The sequence below is a fragment of the Schistocerca piceifrons genome, chromosome 3 (assembly GCF_021461385.2).
Source record: "Schistocerca piceifrons isolate TAMUIC-IGC-003096 chromosome 3, iqSchPice1.1, whole genome shotgun sequence".
NCBI classification, from domain to species: domain Eukaryota; kingdom Metazoa; phylum Arthropoda; class Insecta; order Orthoptera; family Acrididae; genus Schistocerca; species Schistocerca piceifrons.
Genome location: NC_060140.1, coordinates 936,430,355 through 936,446,533, shown reverse-complemented (window position 1 = coordinate 936,446,533; position 16,179 = coordinate 936,430,355). Strand labels below are relative to the sequence as shown.

The window sequence follows — 16,179 nt, the reverse complement described above, 5'->3', positions numbered from 1 at the left end:
AGCCCATATTCCAATAAATAATCTGTAAAAAGTTCAACTTCCTACCTCAAATACTTTGTGAGGAAAGATGTAATTTATAAGTGTTATTTTAACATTGCAAGTATAGGGCGTTCCGCAGCCCCTTAACATGGAAAAAAAGAAGAAAATATTAGCATGTAGCGGGATGCAAACCTACATTCTTCGACTTCAAAACTATGACATTATCCATTATTGCACTAGTGCTTAGGAGGTGATTTTTGTCTCATGTCTCAGTTATCGCAGTATCTCTTGAAAGCTTATATCATTGGTGCTTTATTAGCTGACATTTAATGATATGGGTGAATGTTTGTGATACATTTTCAGTGCACCATTGCCTGGGAAGTGGCATACTGCAACTTGTTATACAAAACAGTAAAATATGGCAAAATGAATATGGCACTAGCCATGTCAATGTTGCATGGGACATCAAATTGACATCATGTCTACAGGAAGTCTTGTGAGATGAGTGTCCCCCCCCCCCCCCCCCCCCCCCAGCTTCTGTCTCTGCCTCTTTTCATTCGTTTCGTGACAAATGAAAGTGAGATGGTAGCAGAGATAAAAATGCTCAAGTAAGCACCTAATGAATTAGGATATGTGAGGAGAAAAAAAAAAATCAGATGAAAATGTTACATAAAACCACAAAACTAAATGGAAAGAGTTATGTCATAGCCATGGGAGGTGTAATACACTGAAGCGCCAAAGAAACTGGTATAGACATGCATATTCAAATATAAAAATATTTAAACAGACAGAATATGGCACTTTGGTTGGCAACATCTATATATATGGGGCATTCAAAAAGAAATGAGCTGGAGGCATAATCACAGAAACCAGTACCTGCATGTTTGAGGTATTGGCCCTGGCTGTTGAAACATGTGTCCCACTGTAACACAAGGTGGTGAATGGCTGTCTCATAAAATTCTTAGGGCTGCGATGTTAACCAGTTCTGCACATACAGCTGGAGATTGTCATCCGAGGTGAATCGTTTGCCCCTCAGAGCCTTTTTAAGGGGACCAAAAATGGCATAATCACAGGGAGAGAGGTCCAGACTGTATGGAGGATGGCTGAGAATCTCCCATTTGAATTTCTGCATGAGTGCTGTGACTGTGCTGGCTGTATGAGGCAGAATGACCCTCTAGAGGAGATTGGCTGGTCATTTTGAATTGATCACTTGGTGAAGGGTGGTCGAGGTTTACAAGTAATGCTGGGAATTCACTATTGTCCCACGCTGCAGGAAATGAATCAGAAAGGGGCCATCTTGCTCAAAGAAGAACATCAGCATAACCTATCCTGCACTCGTTTGGATGGCTGTGGCTTTTTTTGGTGGTGGTGACTCTGGATACTTCCACTGGAGACTTTGTCATTTTGATTATGGTTTGAAGCAATGACACCATGACCCATCTCCAGCCACCATCATGCCAGGAACGCATTCCCTTCCCGAGCATAGCGCTGCAGATGGGCAAGGCTGTGGGCCCTCGGACATGCTTCCTGGTGTGGTCTGTGGGGCACCCATTGGGCAAACACCCTGTGCATCTGCAGTCATTACTTCATGATGGTGTGAACACTTCTGACGCTCAATCTGACCGCAGCGGCTATGACTTTCACTGTCACTTGGTGGTCCTGGGTAGTGAGTGCATCCACCAGCTGGACAATGTCTTCAGTAATGTATTGTGGTGCTCCAGACCGTGCATCATTGGTTAACGACACCCGTCCTTCGCTGAAGCGCTTGTGCCATGCCTTGATCCTTGCAAGGAACATGCAGTATTCACCGTACACTTGTGATATTCGTCGATGAATGTCCGTTCCTCCTACTCCTTCCGCTGTCAGAAAATGAAAAACACCTTTTGCTCATATTTTGATGCCTCCGTGTCACTGTTTGCAATGTGACTGGCACCGTTGGATGATTGATGCGTGCTGCTGCTAGCTCTGTATAGTCACGTGACATGCACGCATGCCGTCCAGCAACCGAGCTGAGAAATTCCACGTTCTTGTCGGAACCACACCTTGTTACACAAGCCAAGATATTACCCTCCTGTCACCAGTTTGCGCATTACAGACTCCAGCTCGTTTCTTTTTGAATGCCCTTTATAAGACAACAAGTGTCTTGGTTACTGCTGCTACAATGGCAGATTATCAAGATTTAAGTGAGTTTCAGTGGGGTGTTATAGTCGGTGCATGAGCAATAGGAAACGGCATCTCCGAGGTAGCAATGAAGTGGGAATTTTCCCATATGACCATTTCTCAAGTATACCGTGAATATCAGGAATCCGGTAAAACATCAAATCTCCTACTGCTGTGGCTCAAAAAAGATCCTACAAGAATAGGACCAATAACAGCTGAAGGGAATCGTTCAGCGCGACAGAAGTGCAACCCTTCTGCAAATTGCTGCAGATTTCAATGCTGGGCCATCAACAAATGTCAGCGTGCGAACCATTCAACGAAACATCATTGATATGGGCTTTTGGAGCCAAAGGCCCACTTGCGTACCCTTGATTAGTGCATGCCACAAAACTTTATGTCTTGCGTGGGCCTGTCAACACTGACATTGGACTGTTGATGACTGGAAACATGTTGCATGTGTGGACGAATCTCGTTTAAAATTGTATCGAGCGGATGGATGTTTAAGCGTATGGAGACAACCTCATGAATCCGTGGACCCTGCATGTCAGCAGGGGACTGTTCAAGCTGGTGGAGGCTCTGAAATGGTGTGGGGCGTGTGCAGTTTGAGTGATATGGGTCCCCTGATATGTCTAGATACTACTCTGACTGGTGACAGGTACATAAGCATCCTGTCTGACCCCCGCATCCATTCATATCCATTGTGCATACTGATGGCCTTGCTCAATTCCGGCAGGACAATTCAAAACCCCACACACCCAGAATGCTACAGAGTGGCTCCAGGAACATTCTTCTGAGTTTAAAAACTTCTGCTGGCCACCAAACTCCCCAGACATGAACATATTGAGCATGCCTGGGATGCTTTGCAACATGGTGTTCAGAAAAGATCTTCACCCCCTCGTTCTCTTATGGATTTATGGACAGCCCTGCAGGATTCATGGTGTCAGTTCCCTCCAGCACTACTTCAGACATTAGTCGAGTCCATGCCATGCCATGTTGTGGCACTTCTGTGTGCTCAGGCCCTTTACAATATTAGTCAGGCCTACCAGTTTCTTTGGCTCTTCAGTGTATATCACAACTTGTTCTGCCCTGCTGTCCAACCACAGTTGATACAGTATTGTCTTTTTCTTTTGTAAAACGTGAAACATTGATGAAAGTCATTTCTTTATCTACATCTATACTCTGCAAGTCACCTTGCGATGTGTGGCATAGGGTATTTTGTGTACCACCATCACTTACTCTCTCTGCTGTTCCAATCACGAATAGTTTGCAGGAGGAATAAGTTCCAGGAAACCTCCATGTGGGCTTGAGTGTCTCTAATTTTATTTTCATGGTCATTTTGCAAGATAGACATAGGGGGAAGGAATATATTTGTGACTCTTCTAGGAAAGTACACTCTCAGAACTTTAACAATAAACCACATCATGATGCAGAACACATCTCTTGCGGTATCTGCCATTGGAGTTGGTTTATCATTTCTGTGAAGCTTTTGTGATTAGTAAATGAACCTGTAACAAAATTTATCACTCTTTTTTGTATTTTCTCTATCAGACCTGTCTGATGCGGATCTCATACTGACAAACAATATTCAAGCATTGGTCACACAAGTGTTTTGTAAGTTACATCCTTTGCCGATGGACTACGTTTTCTGAGGATTCTTCCATGAATCTCAGTCTGGCATGTGCCTTACTTTTGATTAATTTTATGTGGTTGTTCCATTTCAAATCGCTCCATATGTGTACACCTAAGCATTTTACAGAATTACCTGTTTCCAGTGATTGTTGTGTAATCATACAGTAAATGGACTTTCTAATCATGTATTCGAAATATTTCACATTTATTTACATTGAGGGTCAATTATTACTCCCTACACCAAGCATCGATCATCTGCAGGGCTTCCTGCATTTCGTTCCAGTTTGTTAACATGACAACTTCTCCGTATACAACAGCTTCATCTGTGAAAAGTCCCATGGAACTTCTGACATTATTTGCTAGGTCATTTATTTATATTGTGAAAATAGTGGTCCTGTAACACTCCCCTGGGTCATGCCCGAAGTTACTTTTATGTCCGAAGACTTCTCTCCATTCAGAATGGCATGCTGTGTTCTGTTTGCTAGAAATTTTTCACATTTTCTTCATCAGGTGGCAATGAAGAACCATATCAAATGCCTTCTGGAAGTCAAGGAACATTGCATCCTCCAGGGTCTCATGGATGAACAGAGTGAGCTGGGTTTCACAACATCATTGTTTTTGGAACCACATTGATTCCTACCAAGGAGATTTTTGACCTCTAAAAATGTCATAATATGCAAACACCCAACTGATATCAGTGATACAGGCCTATAGTTTTGTGTGTCTGTTCAATGACACTTCTCGAAAATGGCACTGACCTGTATTTTTTTCCCCAATCATCAGGAATACTTCACTCTTCTAAAGATGTACGGAACACTGCTGCTAGAAGAAGGCTATTTCTTTCACATACTCTACATAGAATTGTACTAGTATTCCGTCAGATCCTGTGACCTTCCCTCCATTGAGTGATTTCAGTTGCTTCTCTACCCCATGGTCACTTATGTCAGTATCAACTATTTTTTAGTTAGTTCTATGATTTAAAATTGACATTATAGTGTGATCTTCCTCTCTGAAACAGTATTGCAAAAAGACATTTAGTATTTCAGCCTTTTCTGTGTCGTCCTCCATTTCACTGCCATTATTGCCACAAAGTGTCTGGACAGGCGACTTTCATTCATTTACTGATTTAACTTAAGACCAAACCTTCTTAGGATTTTCTGTTAGTTAATTACATGTTCCATAGATCATTTGAATGATTCTTTGATTGAAATGATGTGGAATGAGTCAATTGACTGGATATGTATGCATGATTGGTGTTAACATTAATGAGCACATTATTATTTTTAATCCTACCTCATGCAACTACGCTTAATTTTATTTTCTTTTCTTTTATACTGACTGCCAGTTCTTAAGTAGAAATTTATGGAATAGAAGGCGTTGTCCTGGAGGAATGATTTAAATTAGATTTAAAACTTGCTTCACTACCTGTCAGACGTTTTATATTACTGGGCAAATGATCAAAACTTTTTGTTGCTGCATATTGAGCTCTTTTTCTGCCCCACTAAATGCTTTAATAATGGGCAATAAAGGTTGTTTTCCCCTCTAGTGTTATAGATGTGTACATCACTGTTCTTCTCAAATTGTGATGAATTATTTATGATGGATTTCATTAGCAAATATGTGTGTACTGTAACGGCGCAGTTAAAATGTCCAGCCCCTTGAAGGGGTACCTACATGACGTCCGTGGTTTGAATACTGCCAATTATTCTTACTGCTTGCTTTTGTGCAGTCAGTACTTTCTTTCTAAGTGATGAATTACACCAGAAAATAATTCTGTGTGACATTATTGAGTGGAAATATTCAAAATATGTCAGGAGGCTGATATGATTTTTTCCAAGATTAGCAATTATACAAAGAGAAAAAAAAATAGCTGAACTTAATTGTTTGAGAAGCACAGTAATATGCTTCTTCTAGTTCAAGATTTTATTAACATTCACATGACTGTTGTTATGACTATTGTACAGAACTGAATGTAGTGTTTTTGCTTTTTTTTTTTTTTTTTTTTTTTTTTTTTTTTCAAAATTTAAGGAGAGTCCATTTTCAGAGAACCACTTACTGATTCTTTGAAAAATATTATTTACTAACTCTTCTGTTACTTTCTCTCTAATAGGATTTATTGTAACACTAGAATCGTCTGCAAAAAACACCATGTCAGTAGACAGAATTTTAACTTTAAAATTTGTTGAATGCTTTACACATGGCCCTCCTTATGCTAATTTTGGCTTTGTTTAGATTGTGTTTGTCTGTGAGGCTTTGCCTATGTTTAAATTTGCAGTAAAGCTGTCTTTGCTTTTGCAGTAGTTTTCGAACATAGCTGTCAAACAATGGCGGACCTTTTCCATCCCTCACAGCTTTGCTTAACATATACCTGTCTAAAACATATTGTACAGTGCTCTTGAACTTTGTACATCATTACTCCATGTTGTTAGTGCTGGAGATGAAATTTTATGCTGACCGGTCATATAATCTGAAATCTGTTTCTTGTCGCTCTTGCTAAGCGGAAGGAATTGTTCATCATACATTACTTTATTATGTCATCTCCTTGGTAATTATTAACCTCTGCCATAAGTACATCATTTGATAAATATTAAATTCAATTGTTGTCTGTAGCATACCATTTCACCTGTTTCTAGCTGTACTTGGTGTAATTAGCATTTATGTTGTTATTGTGATTAATGGTACATATGCTACTGATACAAATTAGGAAAAAATGGTAGAATCTTCAGTAATTCTGGAGGAAGCATTGTATCTTCTGTAAGATAATGAGACAGAATTGTCACCAATACTTACCTTTAGGAAGCAAAGTATCAGTTCCGCTGATAAGTAAATACAAACATGAAAGGGGACGGGTACAGAGAGGAGGAGATGGAGAAGATCAAATGTCAAAGATAGTGCCTTAGTAAGCATTTTGCCAGTGTCAGTCCAGAGATGACGAGGACAGAATGACAAGTAAAACTGGATTAAGAGGCATGAGAATGAAGAGTATAATCAAGAAGTAGGGAGAAAGAGAAATACGGGTGAGAGGGCTAGGAGAACAAATGAACATGAAAAAGGAAATGAAGGAAATAGTGAGCCATAAAAAATAAAAATATAATGAAAAATATTTTCTAGAAAACAAATGAAGATAATGTTATGAAATTTGTATGTACAAGTGGTGCATGTTAATTACAACACATTTATGAGAGAAGTAATGACTTAGGCTTTTTATGAAAGGTAAGGCAATAATACTGACATACAGAATTATGTAACCTTTGACCAGTATATGAAGAAATTCAGTTAAAACATTCAAAAATAACTTGCAAAAGGGTAAGGGAATAAACTCTGCAAAAGTGGCCAAATTATATGAACTTGGGTATCAGTTGCTGTATTGCCCAGTAGACTCACCATGTTTCACTATTATTTATATTATAATTTCATATGTTTGACTGGGGATCAGAAACTGGGGATTGAATTGCTTTTGTTGAAGAGTATTTTATAGGATCTTGCAGTGATCCCTTTTCCTACGAGAACAAAAAATGACATTTACACTATAATATGTGCATCAGTGAAAAGAGATTACATTTAAAAACAATTTTCCACTGTTTTATGGTAGGTCTTCCCCTTATTTACTGAATGTTTTTCATGTAATCTAATTATTGAGAACTAAAAGGTTGAAAAGAGAGTTAATGATTAACTTTAATTATTTTGATTGTGGTTGTATTGATATGTGCTCTATGACTTTTAAATGGATAACTGCTATCTTTAGATGGTGTCACTTTTGTATAGGCTTGAGAAATATGTGAATTTACTGTATGAAACAACTAACTCATAAGTAATGAACTGAATTGATCTTTAAGGGACACAGTATTGCTTAATAATGACACTAGTTTATTTGTTTCTTATCACAAATATTTTTCTACTCTAGGTGCCTGCTGGCAGTGGTTCTGAACACAGGAGCAATTCTGCTGTTTGGCCCACGTACTTGGAAATGGTTGGTAGTGTGCAACTTGTCAGAAATTTGGTTAAAGCATTGCAGAGAGCTTTGGGAAGAAATGGAGCCAGCTGAGACAGTTGCAGAACAATATGAGCAGCTTAAGAGGAGGACAGCATCCTTAAAAATGAATAGTAAGTACTCCAGATTTCATTTTGAAAATCAGTATCAAGGAAAAAGAAAATGAGTGATTCTTTTATGGTTCTGTATGTTGAGCCACAGGACATGCTACGTTTTTGCAGAAACCAACTGGAATACAAGTAACTGCAATATACTTTTTGTTTTTGACTTTGACTTCATTTAACTGGAAGAATGGAGAAGGTTGAAATTAAGAGTACAGATAGCCTACAAAAATCAGCACAGTTCTCTAACAGGGGAGATATCAAGAATGGTGTCCCACAGGGTTCAATCTTGGATCCCTTATTGTTCTTAATATATGTTCTTACATTATATTAATGACTTACCATTCTATATTCATGAAGATGCAAAGCTACTCCTTTTTTCTGACGATACAAGTATAGCAATGACAAGTATAGTAATCAAACAAGAATAAGCTGAGAAAGTTGTAAATAATGTCTTTCAGAATGTTAAGTGGTTCTCTGCAGATGGACTCTCACTAAATTTTGAGAAACCACAGTACATACATTTCTGTAGAGTAAATGGCTTAACACCATTAATAAACATAGAGTTAGAACAGACTGTTGCCAAAGCAGAATATTCCAAATTTGTGGGTGTGTACATTGAAAATAAATTGAATAGGAAGAAACACATTTATTATCTGCTGAAATGCTATGTATGCTTTTAGGGTTATTGCAAATTTTGGTGATAAACATATCAGTAAATTAGCCTACTATTCCTATTTTCACTCACTGCCTTCATATGGGATCATATTTTGGGGTAATTCGTCATTAAGAGAAAAAGTATACATTGCGCATTAGCACGTAATCAGAATAATAGCTGGAGCCCACCGAAGATCACCATGCAGACATTTATTTAAGGAACTCAGGATATTCACAGTACCTTTGTAATGCATATATTTGCTTATGAAATTTGCCATTAAGAACCCATCCCAATTAAAAAATAATACCGAAGTGCATAGCTCCAAAACTAGAAGAAAGGACGACCTTCAATATTCTGGGTTAAATCTGACTGTGGCTCTGAAAGGGGGTGGGTGAATAATGCTGCCACAAAAATCTTTGCTCAGTTGCCAAATAGCATTAAAAGTCACACAGATAGCCAACCAACATTTAAAAACAAATTAAAAGAATATCTGAATGACAACTCCTTCTACTCAACAGATGAATTTTGTAAGGAAAACATAAATTAAACTGACACATTCCACAAGTATTAATGGAATGTAGTGAGCTTATGGTCGTGGAACATAAAATCAGCTGAAAGAGGATTGAGGGGAGGGGGGGGGGGGGGGGGGAGGGGAATCAGCTGAGGCCATCTCGTAATTTGTTTACACTTTTTTTAAGAACACCTTAATAGGCCTCCTCTGAAAATGTGATAAATTTGTAACAGTTCTAGTTGTTGCATAGTGTGACAGCTAGGAAAACCTGTGTTGATATAACTTGGTAATACTCTTATCCAGTTTGTCTCAACCCTAGCCTTTTGCATTTAGATGGTAACCCCAAATCAACGCTCTCTATTTGTGTGTGATGTATGAAATCATGGCTGCCCTAGAAACTGTTTCAAATGTTTCACCACAAAGGTCCAGTACGGTCATGCTTTATTCCTAGCCCACCTGTACTGTGTCACAAAAATGTCATATTTCATGGAACTGTTAGTAGAACATACTCACAATAATTCATTGCACTCAAAGTGCATTGTAATCAAAATTGTTTCAAAATTTCCAGGCGTACAAAAATGTATTATTTCAGTTTCTTTCTCCGATACATTAATTACTAGTCAGGTCTGTATTAAAATAAAAATTAGTTGACATCATTGAACATTTATTAGTGACTAGAAATATAACTTAGTAATATTTTCACAATTAAGTAAATAAAATAAACCTGGGATACAATTTCCACATTTTTGTAAGATTTTCAATTGTTTTTCTGTTCACACACAATGTTTTCAGCCATTTCTAAAGCCCATTTTTTTCTAGAACAAACCAGCATCTCTCCTTTATAAAAATGTTGTGACCCCATCTGTTTTCTGCATACAGTTTAAAATTTCTCTTCCAAGATTAATTCTGTCTGGTTCAGCTGCCACTCTCTGCTGGCAATTATTATTACCTTCTCGCCTGCACTATTTCTTTGCACTGTTCATAGAGCATGCCTGCATCATCAAATAATAGTGTCTTTTGACAATCCATTCCCATGCAGCTATTTATCAAAGAAATAAAAAGAGTGAGTTTAGAGTCTTTTGTGTAAAATTTTAGGATATTCATTCAGAACTCAATCCTGTTATATAACAAGATATGCTGGAGGAAAGAAAAAAGGAAAAAAAGAATGTCATGTCAGTACAGAGTAGGCCCTGACAACCTTAATGTGGATTGAGAATTCAAAATTAAAAAATAAAAAGTAAGTGAAGAGATGGTTGAAGGTTCCAATTCAGCAAATCGACAAAAGAAATATTGATTCACAGTGTAATAAACTGTGAAAAAGAGCACAATGCATACTTTACAAAACTGAGCTACATTTGTAAGATTACTGATGCATTACTTGAAATGAGCCAATCATATTGAAAAGGGAATATGGTTATAATAGAGGGAAACATTCCACGTAGGAAAAATATATCTAAAAACAAAGATGATGTGACTTACCAAATGAAAGTGCTAGCAGGTCGACAGACAAACAAACGAACACAAACATACACACAAAATTCAAGCTTTCGCAACTAACTGTTGCCTCATCAGGAAAGAGGGAAGGAGAGGGAAAGATGAAAGGATGTGGGTTTTAAGGGTAAGGAGTCATTCCAATCCCGGGAGCGGAAAGACTTACCTTAGGGGGAAAAAAGGACGGGTATACACTCGCACACACACACATATCCATCCACACATATACAGACACAAGCAGACATATTTAAAGACGTAGGAAAAATATATCTAAAAACAAAGATGATGTGACTTACCAAATGAAAGTGCTGGCAGGTCGACAGACAAACAAACGAACACAAACATACACACAAAATTCAAGCTTTCGCAACTAACTGTTGCCTCATCAGGAAAGAGGGAAGGAGAGGGAAAGACAAAAGGATGTAGGTTTAAATATGTCTGCTTGTGTCTGTATATGTGTGGATGGATATGTGTGTGTGTGCGAGTGTATACCCGTCCTTTTTTCCCCCTAAGGTAAGTCTTTCCGCTCCCGGGATTGGAATGACTCCTTACCCTCTCCCTTAAAACCCACATCCTTTTGTCTTTCCCTCTCCTTCCCTCTTTCCTGATGAGGCAACAGTTAGTTGCGAAAGCTTGAATTTTGTGTGTATGTTTGTGTTCGTTTGTTTGTCTGTTGACCTGCCAGCACTTTCATTTGGTAAGTCACATCATCTTTGTTTTTAGATATGAAAAGGGAATATGTTGCACAAAAATTATTATAATTATTTAGGTAAAAAAGCGCTGGCAGGTTGATAGACACACAAACAAACACAAACATACACACAAAATTCAAGCTTTTGCAACAAACTGTTGCCTCATCAGGAAAGAGGGAAGGAGAGGGGAAGACGAAAGGAAGTGGGTTTTAAAGGAGAGGGTAAGGAGTCATTCCAATCCCGGGAGCGGAAAGACTTACCTTAGGGGGAAAAAAGGACAGGTATACACTCGCACACACGCACATATCCATCCACACATACAGACACAAGCAGACATATTTAAAGACAAAGAGTGTGGGCAGAGATGTCAGTCGAGGCAGAAGTGTAGAGGCAAAGAAGTTGTTGAAAGACAGGTGAGGTATGAGTGGCGGCAACTTGAAATTAGCGGAGATTGAGGCCTGGCGGATGACGAGAAGAGAGGATATACTGAAGGGCAAGTTCCCATCTCCGGAGTTCGGATAGGTTGGTGTTGGTGGGAAGTATCCAGATAACCCGGACGGTGTAACACTGTGCCAAGATGTGCTGGCCGTGCACCAAGGCATGTTTAGCCACAGGGTGATCCTCATTACCAACAAACACTGTCTGCCTGTGTCCATTCATGCGAATGGACAGTTTGTTGCTGGTCATTCCCACATAGAATGCGTCACAGTGTAGGCAGGTCAGTTGGTAAATCACGTGGGTGCTTTCACACGTGGCTCTGCCTTTGATTGTGTACACCTTCCGGGTTACAGGACTGGAGTAGGTGGTGGTGGGAGGGTGCATGGGACAGGTTTTGCATCGGGGGCGGTTACAAGGATAGGAGCCAGAGGGTAGGGAAGGTGGTTTGGGGATTTCATAGGGATGAACTAACAGGTTACGAAGGTTAGGTGGACGGCGGAAAGACACTCTTGGCGGAGTGGGGAGGATTTCATGAAGGATGGATCTCATTTCAGGGCAGGATTTGAGGAAGTCGTATCCCTGCTGGAGAGCCACATTCAGAGTCTGGTCCAGTCCCGGAAAGTATCCTGTCACAAGTGGGGCACTTTTGTGGTTCTTCTGTGGGGGATTCTGGGTTTGAGGGGACGAGGAAGTGGCTCTGGTTATTTGCTTCTGTACCAGGTCGGGAGGGTAGTTGCGGGATGCGAAAGCTGTTTTCAGGTTGTTGGTGTAATGATTCAGGGATTCCGGACTGGAGCAGATTCGGTTGCCACGAAGACCTAGGCTGTAGGGAAGGGACCGTTTGATGTGGAATGGGTGGCAGCTGTCATAATGGAGGTACTGTTGCTTGTTGGTGGGTTTGATGTGGACGGACGTGTGAAGTTGGCCATTGGACAGGTGGAGGTCAACGTCAAGGACATCTTCATGGTCTGGACTCACAGTGAAGAAGAACTCCAGAATTTCCTCTCCAACCTCAACTCCTTTGGTTCCATCAGTTTCACCTGGTCCTACTCCAAATCCCATGCCACTTTCCTTGACGTTGACCTCCACCTGTCCAATGGCCAACTTCACACGTCCGTCCACATCAAACCCACCAACAAGCAACAGTACCTCCATTATGACAGCTGCCACCCATTCCACATCAAACGGTCCCTTCCCTACAGCCTAGGTCTTCGTGGCAACCGAATCTGCTCCAGTCCGGAATCCCTGAATCATTACACCAACAACCTGAAAACAGCTTTCGCATCCCGCAACTACCCTCCCGACCTGGTACAGAAGCAAATAACCAGAGCCACTTCCTCGTCCCCTCAAACCCAGAATCCCCCACAGAAGAACCACAAAAGTGCCCCACTTGTGACAGGATACTTTCCGGGACTGGACCAGACTCTGAATGTGGCTCTCCAGCAGGGATACGACTTCCTCAAATCCTGCCCTGAAATGAGATCCATCCTTCATGAAATCCTCCCCACTCCGCCAAGAGTGTCTTTCCGCCGTCCACCTAACCTTCGTAACCTGTTAGTTCATCCCTATGAAATCCCCAAACCACCTTCCCTACCCTCTGGCTCCTATCCTTGTAACCGCCCCCGATGCAAAACCTGTCCCATGCACCCTCCCACCACCACCTACTCTAGTCCTGTAACCCGGAAGGTGTACACGATCAAAGGCAGAGCCACGTGTGAAAGCACCCACGTGATTTACCAACTGACCTGCCTACACTGTGACGCATTCTATGTGGGAATGACCAGCAACAAACTGTCCATTCGCATGAATGGACACAGGCAGACAGTGTTTGTTGGTAATGAGGATCACCCTGTGGCTAAACATGCCTTGGTGCACGGCCAGCACATCTTGGCTCAGTGTTACACCGTCCGGGTTATCTGGATACTTCCCACCAACACCAACCTATCCGAACTCCGGAGATGGGAACTTGCCCTTCAGTATATCCTCTCTTCTCGTCATCCGCCAGGCCTCAATCTCCGCTAATTTCAAGTTGCCGCCACTCATACCTCACCTGTCTTTCAACAACTTCTTTGCCTCTACACTTCTGCCTCGACTGACATCTCTGCCCACACTCTTTGTCTTTAAATATGTCTGCTTGTGTCTGTAAGTGTGGATGGATATGTGCGTGTGTGCGAGTGTATACCTGTCCTTTTTTCCCCCTAAGGTAAGTCTTTCCGCTCCCGGGATTGGAATGACTCCTTACCCTCTCCTTTAAAACCCACTTCCTTTCGTCTTCCCCTCTCCTTCCCTCTTTCCTGATGAGGCAACAGTTTGTTGCGAAAGCTTGAATTTTGTGTGTATGTTTGTGTTTGTTTGTGTTTCTATCGACCTGCCAGCGCTTTTGTTCGGTAAGTCACCTCATCTTTGTTTTTATATATAATTTTTCCCACGTGGAATGTTTCCTTCCATTATATTTAGGTAAAAATGTTGACTAGGCATCTGATTATCAAAATAATGAGTCACGCCAAGGAGACGTCACTGTGATTTTAGGAATGACTAAATGAAATAAATTCTTAAAGGAGGTCAAAGTATGAGGGTTGGATCTTATATAGTGGAAACTATTTATTCACAACTGATACAAAAGAGTTACATGTTTGCATCTGTTACTGCCCTTCAAAGTAATCACCAGCGTTGTGTAGAACCCATTGCCAGTGATGTGGAAGACGTAGTATACCGTTAGCAGAGCCTGTTCTGTTGATGGTGTGAATGGAGCGGTCTACTGCCTGTCGAATCTCTGGAACAGTTCTGAAGCGAATGCCATGAAGTGGTTCCTTCATCTTCAGAATAAAATCAAAGTCACAAGGACTTAAGGCCGGGGAGTGTGGTGGATGGTACAGTACTTCCCAGTCCCATCGACTGAACAGAGTAGCCACAGCTTGTGCCATATGTGCCCGCGCATTGTCATGCAAAATGATGGATAGGTTGTGCAGAAAGTGTTGCCACTTCTTTCACAAAGCTGGTTGCAGGTGGTGCTCCAAAAATGAACAGTAATACTGTGCATTGATGGTCTGCCGTGGAGGAACGTAATGCCTTAGGATAACACTATCACAGTCATACACGAGAATCACCATAACTTTCACCATACTGGGGCTCTGATGCACTTTTGACTTTTGCAGCAATGCGTAATGATGCCATTCGTTTGACTGGCGTTTCAATTTTGGCATTGTGGCATTCACTTCAGAACTGTTCCAGAGATTCGACAGGCAGTAGACCACTCCATTCACATCATCAACAGAACAGGCTCTGCTAACAGTATACTCCACCTTCCACATCCCTGGCAATGGGTTCTACACAATGCTGGTGACTACTCTGAAGGACAGTAACAGGTGCAACATGTAACTCTTTTGTATTGGTTGTGAATTAAACAGTTTCCACTATTTTAGTTCCAACCCTCGTATATAGTTCCATTCAATCTGATGAGTGAGATATCATGAGAAAATAATCAGACACATGGAGCACAGAAAATGCAATTTCAGGTTCATATGAAATCAGTAACAGGTGCAACATGTAACTCTTTTGTATAGGTTGTGAATAAATAGTTTCCACTATTTTAGTTCCAACCCTCGTATATAGCATACACTTGTCCACGACCAGCCATCTGATATACAATCATTTCTGACACAAACTGTAAAGTAAACGTTGTTGTATATTGATTAACGATTGATGAGACAGTAGTAGAGACACTGATGGGTAGACACATTGGAGAGACTTTGCCAGTGATCTGGCTTAAATATGAATCACATACCAGAGAAAGAATTGTGGAACATAGTGCCCCACAGACATTCCAGTGGTTGAGAGGGCATAATAAAACTGTTCTGGGAGAGGGTGGAAGATTTTTAAGATGAGTATTCATGCTGAATCCCAGCTTGAGGTAACCATAGCTATACTAACAAGCTGGGTGACACGTTTGAGATTAGGTTTTTTGAAATTATGTGGTGATTCATCAAATCTTGTGATGGTCGAAATGACTGGTTGGGTAACAGTAACGAATGAAATCATTTGTAAAAATTGTTATTTATGTATTGGGCAAGCTATATTTGAACAGATTTTAGTGCAGTCAGTGGTTAAGTTATGGGATAGGAAATTTTATATGTGGAGGAGGTAGTAACTGTCGAAAAGAAAATTAGTTCCCTAGCAGTGAGTTCTACTTGCAGTCTTCTTTGCAGACAGCTATCATTGTGTTATAATAACTAAATTTGAGCATTAAGAACTAGAAAATATGACATGTGGAATTTTTGGCTCCTTTCTTTAGATGCTACAATTTCTAAGTGCAACACTATACAATGGTGCCTTCTTTCACCAAATTCACTTTGAAATTCCATCTGATATTCTGGAACTGATTATGTTTGGCAAGTGAAGGACACACACTGCTTGATGAGTTATTATTACACCATAAATATTGAACTCGTAGCTGCTCATACCCAGTACAGAGAGAAATGTTAAGTTGCATACATCGTATTACTCATATTCCACAACACTAATTTTTGTAT

General features: G+C 40.4%; 1 protein-coding gene across 2 annotated transcripts in view; it reads left to right on the top strand.

The window, feature by feature from the left end:
* The window catches only part of LOC124787643 (T-cell immunomodulatory protein), a 439,315-nt gene that overhangs the window by 348,494 nt on the left and 74,642 nt on the right, over positions 1-16,179 (top strand). For both annotated transcript variants that reach the window (XM_047254421.1, XM_047254422.1), the window contains one exon: positions 7,673-7,872. In XM_047254421.1, coding sequence (XP_047110377.1) covers positions 7,673-7,872 — 200 coding nt within the window. The remainder of the gene's footprint in view (positions 1-7,672; positions 7,873-16,179) is intronic.